This window comes from Macrosteles quadrilineatus, unplaced genomic scaffold (assembly GCF_028750875.1).
Source record: "Macrosteles quadrilineatus isolate MER2022 unplaced genomic scaffold, UCM_ALF_1.0 Scaffold_3__2_contigs__length_128488019, whole genome shotgun sequence".
Classification (NCBI taxonomy): Eukaryota; Metazoa; Arthropoda; class Insecta; order Hemiptera; family Cicadellidae; genus Macrosteles; species Macrosteles quadrilineatus.
The window spans coordinates 21,614,886-21,631,190 of NW_026542596.1; the positions used below are offsets into that span (position 1 = coordinate 21,614,886).

At 37.7% G+C, this 16,305-nt stretch overlaps 1 protein-coding gene across 1 annotated transcript in view; it reads left to right on the forward strand.

Moving 5' to 3' along the window:
- The window catches only part of LOC128990545 (ubiquitin-conjugating enzyme E2 J1-like), a 31,189-nt gene that overhangs the window by 10,341 nt on the left and 4,543 nt on the right, over nucleotides 1–16,305 (forward strand). Inside the window, exons 3-4 of the mRNA XM_054412954.1 lie at nucleotides 4,675–4,865; nucleotides 11,680–11,797. Of these exons, the coding sequence (XP_054268929.1) occupies nucleotides 4,675–4,865; nucleotides 11,680–11,797 (309 nt within the window). The remainder of the gene's footprint in view (nucleotides 1–4,674; nucleotides 4,866–11,679; nucleotides 11,798–16,305) is intronic.

The following is a 16,305-nucleotide window of genomic DNA, read 5'->3' on the forward strand; positions in this document are numbered from 1 at the left end:
TTATCAGAGTTGGAGGTAGACTCAACCAATCCACTCTTGAGTATGACTCAAAACACCCACTTCTCCTCCCAAAAGATTCTAATCTTTCAAAATTAATAATATCTGATTCCCACCTTCGTACACTACACGGTAGTACAAGCATTACATTATCAACCATTAGACAACGTTTTTGGATTCTCGGTGGTCGCCCAGCTATTAAGAAAGAACTACTACGGTGTGTCACTTGTGCTCGATACAGAGCTGAACGAGCTCAGCAACTTATGGGACAGCTTCCTACATCTCGAGTCACCCCTTCACGACCATTTCTCCACTCTGGTGTGGACTACGCAGGTCCATTCGTTATCAAGACTTGGCGAGGTAAAGCAGCAAAAACATACAAGGGATATATTGTAGTATTCATCTGCTCGTCAACATCTGCACTCCACCTCGAATTAGTCACCGATTACTCTGCAGAAGCATTCATTGCAGCATATAAGAGATTCACAGCTCGCCGTGGAATTTCTTCCACTCTGTCCAGTGATTGTGGTACTACATTTATCGGTGCTGATGCAGAACTAAAACGTCTATTCACGGCTTCAACAACGACAAGTACCAAACTAAGAGATCTTCTAACTAAAGATGGTCAAGGGAATATCTTCAGCAACTGCAGACAATTTATAAATGGAGATTTCCAAACACACAACTTAAAGTAGGATCAGTAGTCCTTATTATTGACGAACAATATCCTCCATCAAAATGGCCTTTAGCTAAGGTCATAGAAGTTCATCCTGGGCTTGACAATCTCATTCGCGTGGTAACACTGAAGACAGCTACTGGAATACTCAAAAGACCAACAGCAAAATTGTGCTCTCTTCCTGTCAGAGAATAAAATTGCCCAGTTCCCTGTTGCAATTTGGGGGGGAGTATGTTAGAAGTACTATGTATACTATCAACTGCCTGCCATTTGAGGATGAAATCATATGTTATTAATTGTTATGATCTATTTACTTTTTTGTTTACTTTTTATCAGTTTTGTTCTCAACCATGTTAATAAACCATCAATTGTTTTTCATCTCTTTTATTTTGTAAAAACTAATCACTCATACTATCTATCATTAACAATGCTAAAGAAGGATTTTCATTTCATTTCATTTTTTACTATTAGGAGGATGCCCTTTAGACTGGTTTACTTCGCACTTTAGATTTGTTTACTTTGAATCAGGTAAAAAAATGCTACTTTATGGGCCCCAGGTTAAATCAGATCGGTTTAAAATCGGTTTGCTTTGAAAACGGTTAATTTTTATAACATAATGTCGATTTTCGAGCCAAGCAGGGCCTACAAGCTTGAGAGGTGAAACACAAAGTCAGAAAATCGAGCTCGAGCCGATTTTCTCAGTACTCAATACAATAATGCCCAATTAAAAGTAAAAGCTTTTATATCTGCGAGGATCACGCTCACGAAATTGAATTCCCTGTCACCACCGACAGGTTGCGGGAGATATTAGGCCGTGATATTAGATTGGGCCATGAACGCGGGAGACGATGATGTTGCTATCTGATGATGTCATAGGTTTGGTTACATTTGCAATGTCAGTAGACTATGATAATGTTTCTTCCATGACTACGGGAAGTATTCACGATTTCACCGCGATCATGGAAGACGATGATGATGCCTCGGGGCCTCAGGAGACGCCTTGTGAAGTTTATTGCAAAAAATGCAACTTTAGGCGGTAATACTTTGAACATGTTTTTAAAGATTATTGAGATAGGGGGGCCCGGCGAACAAACTTGCAGGGAGGGGGCCTGCGGGCTCTTATCGCCGCCACTGCCCGGGACCGATTTACTTTTTCATTTTGAGGTCCCCAGAGGCCAAAAACACCCTCCGTTCAAATTCATATGTATATGTGTCCGTTAGGGCAATAACTCGAGCCAAAATGATTGAACGAGTTCGCGAACCAGCATGATCAGTCCATGGGAACGGGGATTTATGGGGGGTTTTATGGGGTAAAAATTGGGTTTACTCATTTTTGACTCTAAAATCATAAAATTTTGCAATTTCTTTCCAGACCAATTTGTAGAGCTTAAAAAAATATAAAAATTTTTATATTGAAGCGTTGTTGTATGCCTAATGGTTATGGAGGTAATTAAAAAAAAACTTTAAAATAAAAAAACCCATGTTATTCTTTTGGAGAATTAATAACTGTTGTAGTTTGCTTGTTTATGAACATATTCAAATCAAATTTGGCAATTTCGTTTATTTCATACTAAGCTATCAACATTTCAATCAAAAACACACCTCAATACCTTCCCTGTAGCAACAAACCTCGGTTCCGGTACTCATTAAAATTCATGTTATTTAAATAGAAAAAAAATCTGTCAATTTTCGGGTAATATTTTAGTAGAAATCCAGCCAGGTAAATGGAAATTCGCTTAATCTGCAGGTTTGTGCGGCGGGGGTATTTTTATCAATCAAAGGTAAATTTGATAAGATTAAGGTAGTCATTAGTGTTTAAGCGTGTAACAATGTATGATTCCTCCGACAACTAACGCACTATGGAAGTTTCCAAGCCAACGAAAAGTATACCTCAAAAGTCTAATTTTTGCTAAAGTAAAAATTAGTCTCTGTTCTTTTTAAAAAGGGAGTGCCTATTATGGTCTAATTTATTGCATATGTTTCATTGTTCGTTTAAATATCTTTTTCATATTTTAGAATTAATTGACTGCTTCCTAAACAGCAATAGTACCTATGCTTGATGTGAATAGTAAAGATCTTTTCTATTGGAGTTTAACTACCCCAAAGAAGGATAGGCCTAATTAATAGGCGGTTAATTTTTACACAGTCAATACTACCACCCTTGACTATTAATACAAATACAAATAGACATTGAATCCCCATGTTAAAGTTATCGCTAGTTTTAGCAAATTTCCCTATAGGGAAGTAAGCTATTACCGTAGGTGGCACGGTAAGACTTAAACCCAGGACCGATTTACTTTATCATTTTGATGTCCCTAGAGGCCAAACACGCTATTCGTTGAAATTTATATATGTATATACAAAATATAGGATTATATATGTGTCCATGAACGTAAAAACTCAAGTAATTTTTGTCCAACTTTGAAAAAAATTTGGTTCAAAGGTGTAAGGCGGGATAAACTTGAATGAATTTGCGAACCAGCATGATCGAACCATGGGAACTGGATTTTAAGGGGGGTGAAAACAGTTTTTTCTCATTTTTGTCCCTCTCTAGACCTTTTTAAGGAGCTTAAAAAAGCAAACAACTTTCAAAGTGTTTTTGCGGTTAACTTATTGGTAACGGAGAAAATTCAAAAAATTGTAAAATAAAAATTCCCATGTTATTCTTATGGAGAATATTGTAAAATGTTGTAGTTTGCTAGTTTATGAATGTATTTTGATCAAAATTGGCAATTTTTTTATTTTATACAAAGCAATTAATATTTGACCAAAAACCACACTTTATTAGTTTCCTTGGGGCAGCAAACCTAGGTACTCGTTAAACTGTATTCAACTTTTATTTTGACTTAGCCAATACAACTTGTATACATTGTTAATTCTGGCTCAATAAATGATTTGATTTGAAACCTAATGTTATTTAGCCTAAATAGACTGAATTGAAAATAAATTAAGAAAAATGGAAATTCGCTTAGTCGGTAGGTTTGCTGCGGCGGGGGTATTTTTATCAAAATCGTCGTAGTTGATGTGAGCCACCTACTGATTGCGCTGATCTAAAACACTAATTTCTGTTGAATACATGGACTTTTTTAACCAAGTCAAACTAATGGAATGACTTATTGTGAGCTATAGCAACTGTTATGGCCCATCGACTTGGTCAGCAATAACAAATATGATAGAAAATAGAATTTTAGACACAATTTGTGACTGGCTCACAAAACTATGTTATTTTTAATTTAAAAATTGGCGACAGCTGGTCCATATAGATAGGATATCTACTTTAGTATCCAATGGTCAATACTACCACCCACAGTCAAATATGATAGCCTAAATAATAATATTTTTCAACAAGACTGCCATATTGATTTTGTTCATAAAGTAACTATTGCTTTTTCATTGAATATCATCCATTGACATTTATACAACTAGAAATTCCACCCCATATAAAGTTATTGCCTTTTTTTAATCAAAATTGTCGTAGTTGATACGAGCCACTGATAGATTGTGTTGATCTAAATTACCAATTTATATCAAATACACAGAATATTTTACCAAATCAAACTAACTTAATTATGAGTTGACTTCTTCAACTAACAAGCTGTCATCCTTTAGAAGGAAATCCCCTGGCCTTATCTCTGTTACAGTATGCTTGTTTCATAGCATGCAGTTACCTTCCAGTCAGTTGCTTCATGCAGTTTGTTATTTTTGTTTTTTCCCTAAAATCTAATATATTCTTGTTATAATGTAGGAATGTATGGATGAGCTATAGCAACTCTTTTATGATCTATCAACTATGTGAGCAACAAAAAATATGGTAGAATAAAGGATTTTAGACACTAGCGCATTCTATGACTGGCTCACATAACTATGTTCTTTTTAACAACAAATTGGCAATAGTTGGTCCATATAGATGGAATGTCTACTTTAGTAAGCCTATCCAATAGTCAACGATACCATCAACATTATAAATAACAACAGTATCATAAATTTAACTTTGCTTCCAGCCTAACGGAAGGTTTGAGGTTCAAAAGAAGATATGCCTGAGTATCTCGGGTCATCACCCAGAGACTTGGCAACCATCATGGTCCATACGGACAGCTTTGTTGGCTCTCATAGCTTTCATGCCTACGCCTGCCAATGGGACTATAGGAGCCATCGACTACACCCCTGAGGAACGCCAGAAACTTGCTCGCAAGTAAGAAACCATAGTCAATAATATGTTGAATGAAAGTATTACGAAAACCTACAAAATGTTTTTTAAATGTAAAATTTCTTTTATCATAGTGTACAGTATTTAACTCAGCAATGTATGTATTAGAGGCCTAATCTATGTAGAGTTGGGATAGTTTCTAGTTTATATTTGGAGTTAGTTGATCAATTAATTTGGATTATCTTGATTGCCTATCAGTTAAATACATTTGTCATAGTAATTTTTTTTTGTCTCGGAATGAATTCTGAGTGTAACGTGGAAATGTAGATCAATTATTATATGTAGATCAATTGTTATATTGAGGGTCTACTAACATGCAATATGTTTTTAAAATATGGAGCGTTTCACTAGCCCCATCACCATGAAAAAATGAAGATTGCCTTAACGCTCCATTCACACTATATGGTTTCTGTTGTCCGGTTAAAAACAGAACGATCTTGAGCCATTTCTATGTTTATTTCACATTACACGGTTTCTGAACGCAGGTCAAGATGAATTTGTTTACAATGTCACTATCAACATAAACAACTAAGACACTGGATAACTAAGATTGTAAAATTTATAATAAAACAGTGCAACAGCTGATCTAATTTGCACTGACTGGTGGGTTTTTTGACAAAAAACAATGCAAAATTGAAGCTTGTGTTTTACTACATGTACCACTGTCACACCGCTTTGGCGCGACAGCCATCCGGTTCAGTGGCAATGGATGGCTGCAAGACAGCACGGTTTTCTGCCGTCGCCGTAACCATATAGCTTGAAAGCTCCCATGCTCTTCTTTACACTGTCTCTAAAAATAAATGGTATCAGCAATCTGACACATACTTTCTCCCATTAGCTTGTCAACAACCTTTATCATGGGTAAGCGATGAGAGTAATTATGTATGATATATATAGAAATTTTAATATTATGAAATTATTTGCTTCACAATCTTAAGAACAATGGAAAGCGTTCGCTGACTCTAGTCAAAGGAATTTGAAAGTTAAATGCAAGATAGCACGTTTCCCACAGGCAAAGACCTGGCTGAGAACAAGCCAGACAGATATTGAATTTCTATCTCGACTGCATAGTCGAAGAAATCAGAACCGTTGGGAAGAATCAACCAGAGAAACAATATTGTTTCCAGCGTTTCTAAGAATTGTTACATGCATACAACAATAAATTTACTTACCGTCAGCACCACGCTCTCTGTAGGCTGGTCACAAGAAAAGAAGCCAATGGGGACGCTTATGGGAAATATTCCACGGATGATTAGAGGGTAGGTGTTTCCCGAAGACATTGGGGGAAGAATGACGTATCGAAGAGGGGAAAGGAGGTCTTAGAGACAAAAATATTTCGTCAGTCTTGGAGTAAGCTCAAGAGGTCGAACATCTTAGAAGAAACCTTTGTGAGTTCCGGATCGAGTAGGGACAGTGACTGAACCGGATAGTCTGAAGCACCTGTTAAGATCCCGACCAGACTCAAGATCGTGAGGCCACATCAACCCCACGGCTACTTGTTTTTTTTTTACTAACACCAAGGACCACTACCCACTACCATTGGCGTCGTCAGCATCAGAACATTGAGGGGGACAAAGGTGTGTCCTTCCCCAAGGGGGTTTGGGGGGTATGGAATTTTTTGAAAAATTTTATGAAAAATTTTATGAAAAATTTTTGAAAATACTGCCCCTAAAAACACTGTTTTTAAGCATGGATTTAAAGAAAATACATAGTATTTCCTCTCAAAAATATGTCTATATAATTAATATTTGTAACTATTTTGTCATATAAAAACATGTGTAAAGTTGTTACGTGACAAAAACAAAACACTGAGAGAGGTTAGGTAAAACCTTGTAAAACTTAGGTTAAATCGAAACAAAGCAACATACAGCACAGCTGCAAACGAGTGCAGAGACCAGAGAGGAAGAAAACATAGAGGAAACACAAAGAGGACGAAATTGCTCGCCTTTATGCCATTCAATTACTATACAACGTTGGATTGTTATTTTTATGATTATAATACCGTAGGCACACTTATTTATTCTAATAGTTATAACGGTTTAAGAGGACCTTAATGATATGTGAAATCTTTGTCAGTTTGACGTACATTAAGTAAAGGAAATCTTTTGAAAAATTGTGACCATAAAATTACGTTTGAACACAAATATTTAAACCCACAATCCTTCATTTTTACAAGCAGGTTTTTTATTTAAAACTATTGTTTTTGGCCTCAAAACATATTTAAACATAGAATTAAAACTGATACTAAATAAAAAGTTTACACAGGTATTAGGTAAAATCTTATTATCAGGTTTAATATGCTTTATTTAACACACTCACTACTGATATTAAATGCAGTCTCTCATATTACATTATAAACATTAACTTTTCTTTATTTCTTTATTTACTATCCTTGATGGAACCAAAAACGTTTCTCCTAGTTTCTCATTTTGAAATGAACAGTTTTGCAACCCGTTTTTCGTCCACCTTGTCTAATACGTCTTTGTGGACGTAACCAAGAGCAACATGATTCAATCTTTTTTGAGTCATGGTGGATCTGAGGTACGTCTTCAGTTTCTGCAGAGCACTAAAGCTTCGCTCTGCTTCACAACTTGAGGCTGGACACACAAGCATTAACCTCACCAGAACTTCAACATTGGAGAATAGCTCCCTCACCTCTTTTGTCATAGAGGTCAGAACATCCTTGGCGTCTTTTAAATTCAGCACCTTGTTTCTTAGGTGGAAAAGCTCAAGTTCTGACTTCAACGTTTGAACGTTGATTTCCGGATATGGCGCTAGCACACTGAAATCATAACTGTCTCTTCTTAGCAGGACTTTCTCGAGCTGAATCTGTTTTTTCATACCAGCCTGTTCAAGTATGCGAGTTTTGAGACCATGTACAGCCGTGTCAATGACTTCAAAGTACTCCCGTCTGAAATGTTCTTCTGTTGAAGTAAACTCGTAGCCGTAGTCATTAGCATTTCCCTCAGATATCTTTTTAGGCACTTTCTTTCGTCTTGGGAGCCTTAATTCTTCTAGGCCTAGCTCAGCTATGGACTTGGCACACTCTTCGTAGACAGAAGAAAACTGCTGGTTGGTTCTGAGGTTTTGCAGACCATCAACAATGAGTTTAACAGATTCATATAATCCAACCACTGTTTTCTTCTCGCCTTGAAAACTTTTGTTTAGTAGTTCCAAAAGTTCAACAACTTTTCTACCCATAATCAGGCCTAAGTACGTGGTCCCATCTTCAAACACACTCAACAAACCACTGGCTCCTTCGTACTTACGTTCTGTGAGTTCATTCAAAGTTTTCAAAATTAATGGATACTTTTGCAAAATTTCATTGATTTGCCCTTTCCGGTATATCCATCTTGTGGGACACAGAGGTTTTATTTTTGCAATATTACTGACTGGACCTTGAGCTGCATCTTTAACTATATGTTTGTATTCATCTTTAGCTTTTGTGTTCGAAAACAATACTCCTAACTGATGAGCCCAATCCATTGCGTTTTTGACGGTTCTTGAAGTCTCACAGCTTGCTTTCATTACTAGATTGACACAGTGAGCACCACAGTGAATGTAGTCAGCAAGTGGTTGTTTCTCTATTACTACCTACTGAGTTCCTTTATGGATACCACTCATGTTACCAGCTCCATCGTAAGTTTGACCACGAAGATTGGACAAAGGGAGCTCCAATCTAAGCAACACGTCAAAAATAAGAGCTGCTATATCTTTTCCACAGGTATTTGCCGATTCATAAAAGCCTAAAAAACTTTCATGAGGTTCGAGATCAGCATCAGCCCACCTGACACAAACACTGACCTGTTCATTGCCAGCAATATCTCGCGTCCCATCACAAATGACAGAGTACATCAAAGGGTTGCTTAATTTAACGCTCTGAACTATACTGGATATGATTTCATTTCCCAATATCTGTATGATTTCGTTTTTTATAGTAGGGTGAGTATAGGTAATATCTTTTTCTAGCCACCGTTTCAAAGACGACTTGTCCTCACAGCGAACCTTCAATAGTTCCATTAGATTTCCTTCATCATTTTTGTGTCCTCTTACTGCCATACCTTGTCTAACGAGATACTTTACACTACTTATTATAGTCATAAGAGATTCTGAAGCAAGTTTTTGTTGTTCGAGTTTAATATGTGAGAGTTGTGACTCAATAGGTGCTTGTAACTGAGAGTAGCTTAAAACAGCTTGGCAATGAGCATCACTCGTTTGGTGGTTTCCAAACTTTTCAATAGCTTTTTTCCAGTTACTGAACCCTTTTTCACTAAAAGCCTTATCTGCTTTGGTAGCCAGCGTTTTTGCTGGGCACAACTGAGCATATCTTGTACAGTAAAAACAGCTTACCCCTTCAGCTCCAGCCACATGTAGCCAAGGAAATCTCTCATACCAACTGGTCTGGAATTTCAGCACTCTACCTGAAAGTTTTTGCACCGGAAAATCCCCTGGTAGGATTTGAGGCTGATGAGGAGAAGTGTGACGAATAGAGCAGTCAACTGATGACACTACGTCTTGGTTGTTTCCTCCATCTTGCTGTGCTTCAACTGATGGAGAGCAAACAAACGATGATACAGCTCCAGAATTTGATGGCGACAATATTTTCTTCTGTTCAGGTGTAATATGTTCTTCGTCAGTTTCTTGATCTATAACAAAGTTACATTTTTAATAAGACTTCCGAACTACCTGTTAGAATAACAAATGACACCAAGATCACTTTTAAAATATTTTCTTCTGATTTAGTTCTGATTAATTTTTTTTAATTCCGTAACATGAAATCAATAACTATCTACGGAAAAGTTCTTGTTATCTTTTACAAAAATATATAATACTGTATTTACTTACCATTGTCCTTTTTTTGTTTTTTAAAAAATGATAACAAATTTTGTTGTCCTTCTGCTCGTTTCATTTTTCATTTGTCAAGAACCAGTTCAATGTACCTACTTCCAAAAAGTTTAAATTAAAATAACTATATAACCGATACTACACATAAAACACACAAGGAGAAAAAGGTTAGCTTAACGTACATCCAAATACTGTAGTATCAACAACTGCCGACTGAAACGCGAGAAGAAGAAGCAACGTCTAGACAAGCGTCTAGGTATCCAGTGCAACTCGAGGATCGTGAATCGGTACAGCCCCCCACCACCGCACCACGTCGTACGCTTCCGCATCATACAGCGGAGCGAGCACCTTGCTTGCTGGCAGGGATCGATCAGGTGAACACGCATTCTGTATGATTTTTTTAATTCCTTTTAAAATTTGCGACAGGGGGGACAAAACTGGCTTTTCAAATATTGGGGGGGACGCGTCCCCCATGTCCCCTATGGCGGCGACGCCCGTGCCCACTACCAAGGACCACAACCGGACTACCAAGGATCTATCTAGTTTTGCCTAGCAACCGACAATGTTAGCATTTTATTTCTAAGCAACATTATACAAACCTGTAGTTAAGCATAAATAATACTGAATAAGTTTTAACTCTCAGGTTTATGCTTGTTTTATCATAGGTATTCAAACAGTAAAAATATTTTATAATTCATTGATCGGAAAATTTGTCTGATTTTTATAATGTAATAGTGTTATGTCTAAACACATAATTCGTTGTAAACATGATATGATACATTTTACAGTAATAGCATAGGTCTGAAAACATAATTTAGTTGTTTGCAAGTGTGTTGCCTGTGCAAACATTAATGACAGTTTGACTAAAGTAAACAACATGTGTTTACTATCTTATTGATCAAGAACAGTGCTGTAAATTCACTACCGTAAAATAACGTTAAACATTCAGACTTGAAAGCTTTTATTTAAAAAGCTACTGGGGATACTGTTCTATTTGGGACATTTGTTATTAAAGCTGAGTTTTGACACAATGTGGTTGGACAAAAGTCTACCTTGTACCAATCTACTTAATCTTTTTATGAATAAAATTCTTTGTAGTGAGCAGTGTTTAAACATTGTTGTCTTTATATTTTTTGGGGGAGAAATGTTTGTGATGTGAGAACAGAAAAAATGATAGGAGAATAGTTGGCCGTGAATATCTTGAGTTGAATTTACAGTAAAAGCTAATCCGGCATCGGTCTAAAGGGCTGAAATGTTTTTTTTTTTATTATTATTCCATTTTAGCGTCATCAACAGACATTGGGAGGAGTAGGGGCCCAATCACGAGGCTTTAATCCTATCCTGGGATTTGATCAAGACAATCTTGGAATCTTGGAATTTTATGATTCTCACTTTTTAACCAATTCTTATGAGCGAGAATCGCCCCTTTGTTGAGTCCTCTAATGTATAACAGTCCTCACAAACAATAGACTGCAAAAATACTACCATACAAAACGTTCATCACATGTCCCTCTTATTTCAAGTAAATAAATTTTGATTAGCCACTCTAGATTATGAAATACACGACACAAAAGAAAACATGATCAGTTAACGTAATTATAAATGATTTTAGGCTTTCGATATCATTAAGAAAATAAATGCCTTGTTCCATTGTCACACTATATTTGTCTAACCTTACCTTAGATGTTGTTTGGATATAGACTGATCGATTTTCTAGTTGCTTTATTTAGGTTTTATTCAATCTGGTTTATAATAAAAAGAATTTTACATTTAAGATCCATGTCCAGTATAACAAACAAACCAAAAGAAAATATTATAATCGCCTTGGGCATTGGTGTAAATAAATATTACATTGATAGCTAACTCCTCTTTTAGGGAAGTTCACTGAACAAGCACTACGCAACAGTGTTAGTCTATACTCTCAGAATTATTAATTATATTTTTTACTTCCTAGGTCACAGTCTTGGGAATGTCCTTCATGTGGCAAACTGAGTGAGATTCTGAGCAAAGATCCTACTGGAAAACCTGTCACTCAAGACGAGTCCACAATGATCCAGAATGTTGTTTTTAAGGTAAATAATACATTAATGCTAACACAGGGTGTATACCAACCGGGAAAACCGGGAGAACCGGGAAATAACCTTGAATTTTAAGGGACCTGGAAAAAACCGGGAAAAAGCTGGGAATTTTGGACCGAATCCGGGATTTTTATTTTAGCCCCGGTAGAAGATTGTAGTCGTAAAATGCGTCTTGCCGCGGTTGCGGGCGACGACGATGACGTTTTCGTGGCCGCGGGAGACGACGATGACGTTTCGTGACCGCGGGAGACGACGATAACGTTTCCGTGAACGCGGGAGACGACGATGACGTTTACATGGCTGCGGTAAATATTCATGATTTTACCGCGATAGCGTACTTCGACGATTACGTTTCCCTAAAAGCTGGAGTCAATGATGATGTCTACACGGCCGTGGAAGATTTTCATGATTTGCCGTGACCGCGAAAGATGACGATGATGATTTCTACACGGCCGCGTGAAATACTCATGATTTTGCCGCGATTGCGACCTACGACGATGACGTTTCCGTGACCGCGGGATACGACGATGACGTTTCCGTGACCGCGGGATCAACGATGATTTCTACACGGCCGCGTGAAATACTCATGATTTTGCCGCGATTGCGACCTACGACGATGACGTTTCCGTGACCGCGGGAGACTACGATGACGTTTCCGTGACCGCGGGAGACTACGATGACGTTTCCGTGACCACGGGAGACGACGATGACGTTTCCGTGACCGCGGGAGACGACGATGACGTTTCCGTGACCGCGGGAGACGACGATGACGTTTCCGTGACCGCGGGAGACGACGATGACGTTTCCGTGACCGCGGGGTCAACGATGATGTATACACTGCCACGGGAAATATTCATGATTTTGCCGAGATCGCGGACGACGACGATGACGTTTCCGTGACCGCGGGAGTCGACGATGACGTTTCCGTGACCGCGGGAGTCGACGATGACGTTTCCGTGACCGCGGACGACGACGATGACGTTTCCGTGACCGCGGGAGACGACGATGATTATGTCTACACGGCCGCAGATGTTTATGATTTTGCCGAGATCGCGGACGACGGCGATGACGTTTTCATATCTGCGAGAGGCAATGATGATGTCTACACGGCCGCGGAAGATTTTCGTGATTTGCCGTGACCGCGAAAGATGACGATGATGATTTCTACACGGCCGCGTGATATGCTCATGATTTTGCCGTGATTGCGACCGACGACGATGTCGTTTCCGTGACCGCGGGAAATGACGATGACGTTTCCGTGACCGCGGGAGACGACGATGATGTAGACACGGCCGCGGGAAATATTCATGATTTTACCGAGATCGCGGACGATGACGACGATGACGTTTCCGTGACTGCGGGAGGCTATGATGATGTCCACACGGCCGCGGAAGATATTCGTGATTTGCCGTGACCGCGAAAGACGACGATGATTTTGTCTTCACGGCCGCAGATGTTTATGATTTAGCCGCGATCGCGGACAACGACGATGACGTTTACGTGACCGCAGGATCAACGATGGTGTTTACACTGCCGCGGGAAACATTCATGATTTTGCCGAGATCGTGCACGACAACGATGACGTTCCCGTGACCGTGGGAGTCAATGATGGTGTCTACACGGCATCGGAACATTTTCGTTATTTTGCCGTAATCGCGGTCGATGAAGATGACGTTTACGTGACCGTGGGAGTCAATGATGATGCATACGGCCGCGGAAGATTTTCGTGATTTTGCCGCGATTGTGGATGACGATGATTACGTTTTCGTGATCGCGAGAGATGGCGATAATGTATACATACCGCGGGAGATGTCCAGGATTTTTCTATGGTAACGTAAGACTGTGATGACGTTTACCTTACCGTGGGAAGCGACCGCACGACCGCAGGAAATATTCAGGATTTAGCCGCCGTTGATAATATTGTGTTCATAAAAAATGAAGATAATATTCATGATTTTGCTGCATCGAGAGAGACGATGTTTCCGTGGACTTAAGTAATGATGATAATGAAAATTATTACTATAATATGGATTATTACTTTTTCAACACTAGCTCACTGGACTTTGAAACAAATTTAATGTAAATTTATATTGTATACTTAGGCTGCAAGTCTTAAATTGATTATAGTTTAAGTGGAACCAAACAAATACGCGGGAACCTGGAAAAACTTGGAAAAACCAGGAAAAAACCTGGAAAAAACCTGGAATTTCACTTTAATAAAATAGTATACACCCTGTAACAGATGTGTTTCGTCTTTGACTATTAATACAACGTTTGTATCCAATAGTCAATGGTTTCGTTTAAGAAATGTGAGTGTGAATCTGTTGTGTTGAGATTTAATTTTTTTTTATCTTTTGACAACTATGGATATTGTAGTAGGCTAATTCTTATGTTCTAAACCAAAGTGTTTTTTTTTTTTCTTAATAGTGTTGGTTTTTTTGGATCATGGTAGATTAAACAAATCTCAATTTATAATGCCTACGCAATTTAAATCTAATTTAAAACTTTAATTTTTAACATTTAGGCTTATGGGTGGTTGTCATGGTGGTTACCAAGTAACAAGGTAAATGTAAATAAATAATCATAGCATAAATAGACATTCCATCCCCATGTTATAGTTTTTTTATTTTTTTTATTTTTTTTTTATCACAATTTTATTTACAATTTGTTCATTTTTAGAACATTTAGCAAATACAATAACAGCTTTTAATAAAACGTTAGTTAATCTCTGTCCATTGACAGAGCTAACTTAAAAATATTTCAATGAAAAAATAAATATGTAAATAAACAAGAGAAAATTAAATTGTTTAAACAAAACGTGTGCTTGGATCCAAAACATGAATCCTTTTTAGCCTGTATATACTGGTACTGTTGTCCAAGAGGTTTAGAGCCAGGTGATTAGGGTGATTTTCAAGTTTCTTTAGATATTTTGTACTAAATTTGGTTATTTCCTCTTCAACCGTAGGAATTCCACTGTCCTTGTGAAGGATATTGTTATTAACATACCACGGGACTTGCAGAATGAACCTTAAAACTTTTGACTGAAATCGTTGGATGATGTTTATGTTCGACATACTGGACGTTCCCCACAGTTGGATTCCATAAGTCCAAATTGGCTTCAGGATCACTTTGTATAGTAATAATTTATTTGCAATGGTCAATTTTGATTTACTATTTAGGAGCCAGGAAAGATTTTTAAATTTTAAATTTAGGTACATTCTTTTATTCCATATATGGTTTTTCCATGTTAATCTTTTGTCAATCGTCATGCCGAGATATTTCACTTCGTGGGATTGCGAAATTTGGACATTATTTAAGGTTACAGGAGGACAAGTACCTAATCTGGTAGTGAAGGTCACATGAGTAGATTTGCTCTCATTCACTTTTATTTTCCACGTTTGCAACCATTCTTCTAAGTCATCTAGGGAATTTTGAAGATTAAGTGAAGCTACCACTGGATAGCTAGGATGGGACGCTAAAATAGCTGTATCGTCAGCAAAAGTGGCCACAGAAGTATTCACATTTTCAGGTAGATCGGCTGTAAACAGCGTATATAGTACAGGTCTGAGAACACTTCCTTGGGGAACGCCAGCTTGAATTGGGTACAATTTTGTAATGCTATCTCCAAATTTAACTCTGAAATATCTGTCGGTTAGGTATGATTTAATTGTCATATAAAATGTATGAGGAAGATTAAGTTTGAGTTTATAAAGTAGGCCTGTGTGCCAAACATTGTCAAAGGCTTGACTTACATCGATAAAGACAGCTGTACAATAGTTCTTTTTCTCAAGGTCTTCTTTAATTGTATTAACCAATCTATGTACTTGTTCAACTGTGGAATGCTCCCGTCGAAACCCAAACTGATGATTTGGAATCAAGTTTCTGTCCTCTACTTCTTCAAGTAGACGATTCAAGAAGAGCCTCTCAAACAATTTGGATGTTATTGGAAGTAGACTGATAGGTCGATATGAACTTGCTTGTTGGGGTGGTTTTCCTGGCTTTGCTATCATGATTATTTCTGAAACTTTCCATTGTGACGGGAAATACTCAGTCCGTATAATTGAATTAAAAATGAGTGTCAGGTATATAAATGCTTTTCTAGGAAGCTCTTTCATTACTTTTCCCGTGATTAAGTCGTATCCAGGGGCTTTAAACAGTTTTAATTTGTTTACAAGTTTACAGACTTCTGAGGGAGTAAAGGGCTTTATTGGAGGTGATAACTGATTTGGTGAGTCAATGAACTCAAGAATTTTGTCAAGATTATTAAAATTATTATTTTGATTTTGATTGGGAGTAAACACTGCGGCCAAGTGGTTTACAAACACTTCAGATTTTTCAATATCGTTTCTTGCCCAAGTTCCATCGGACTTAGAGATAGGCGGTATCAGGATATTTGGACGGTTCATCCCTCTAGTAGCTTTCCATAAAGAGTAGTTTGTTGTTTTATCAGGTGACAAATTACCTGTATATTCAGAAAACCATTCATTTTTTAAATTTTTCAG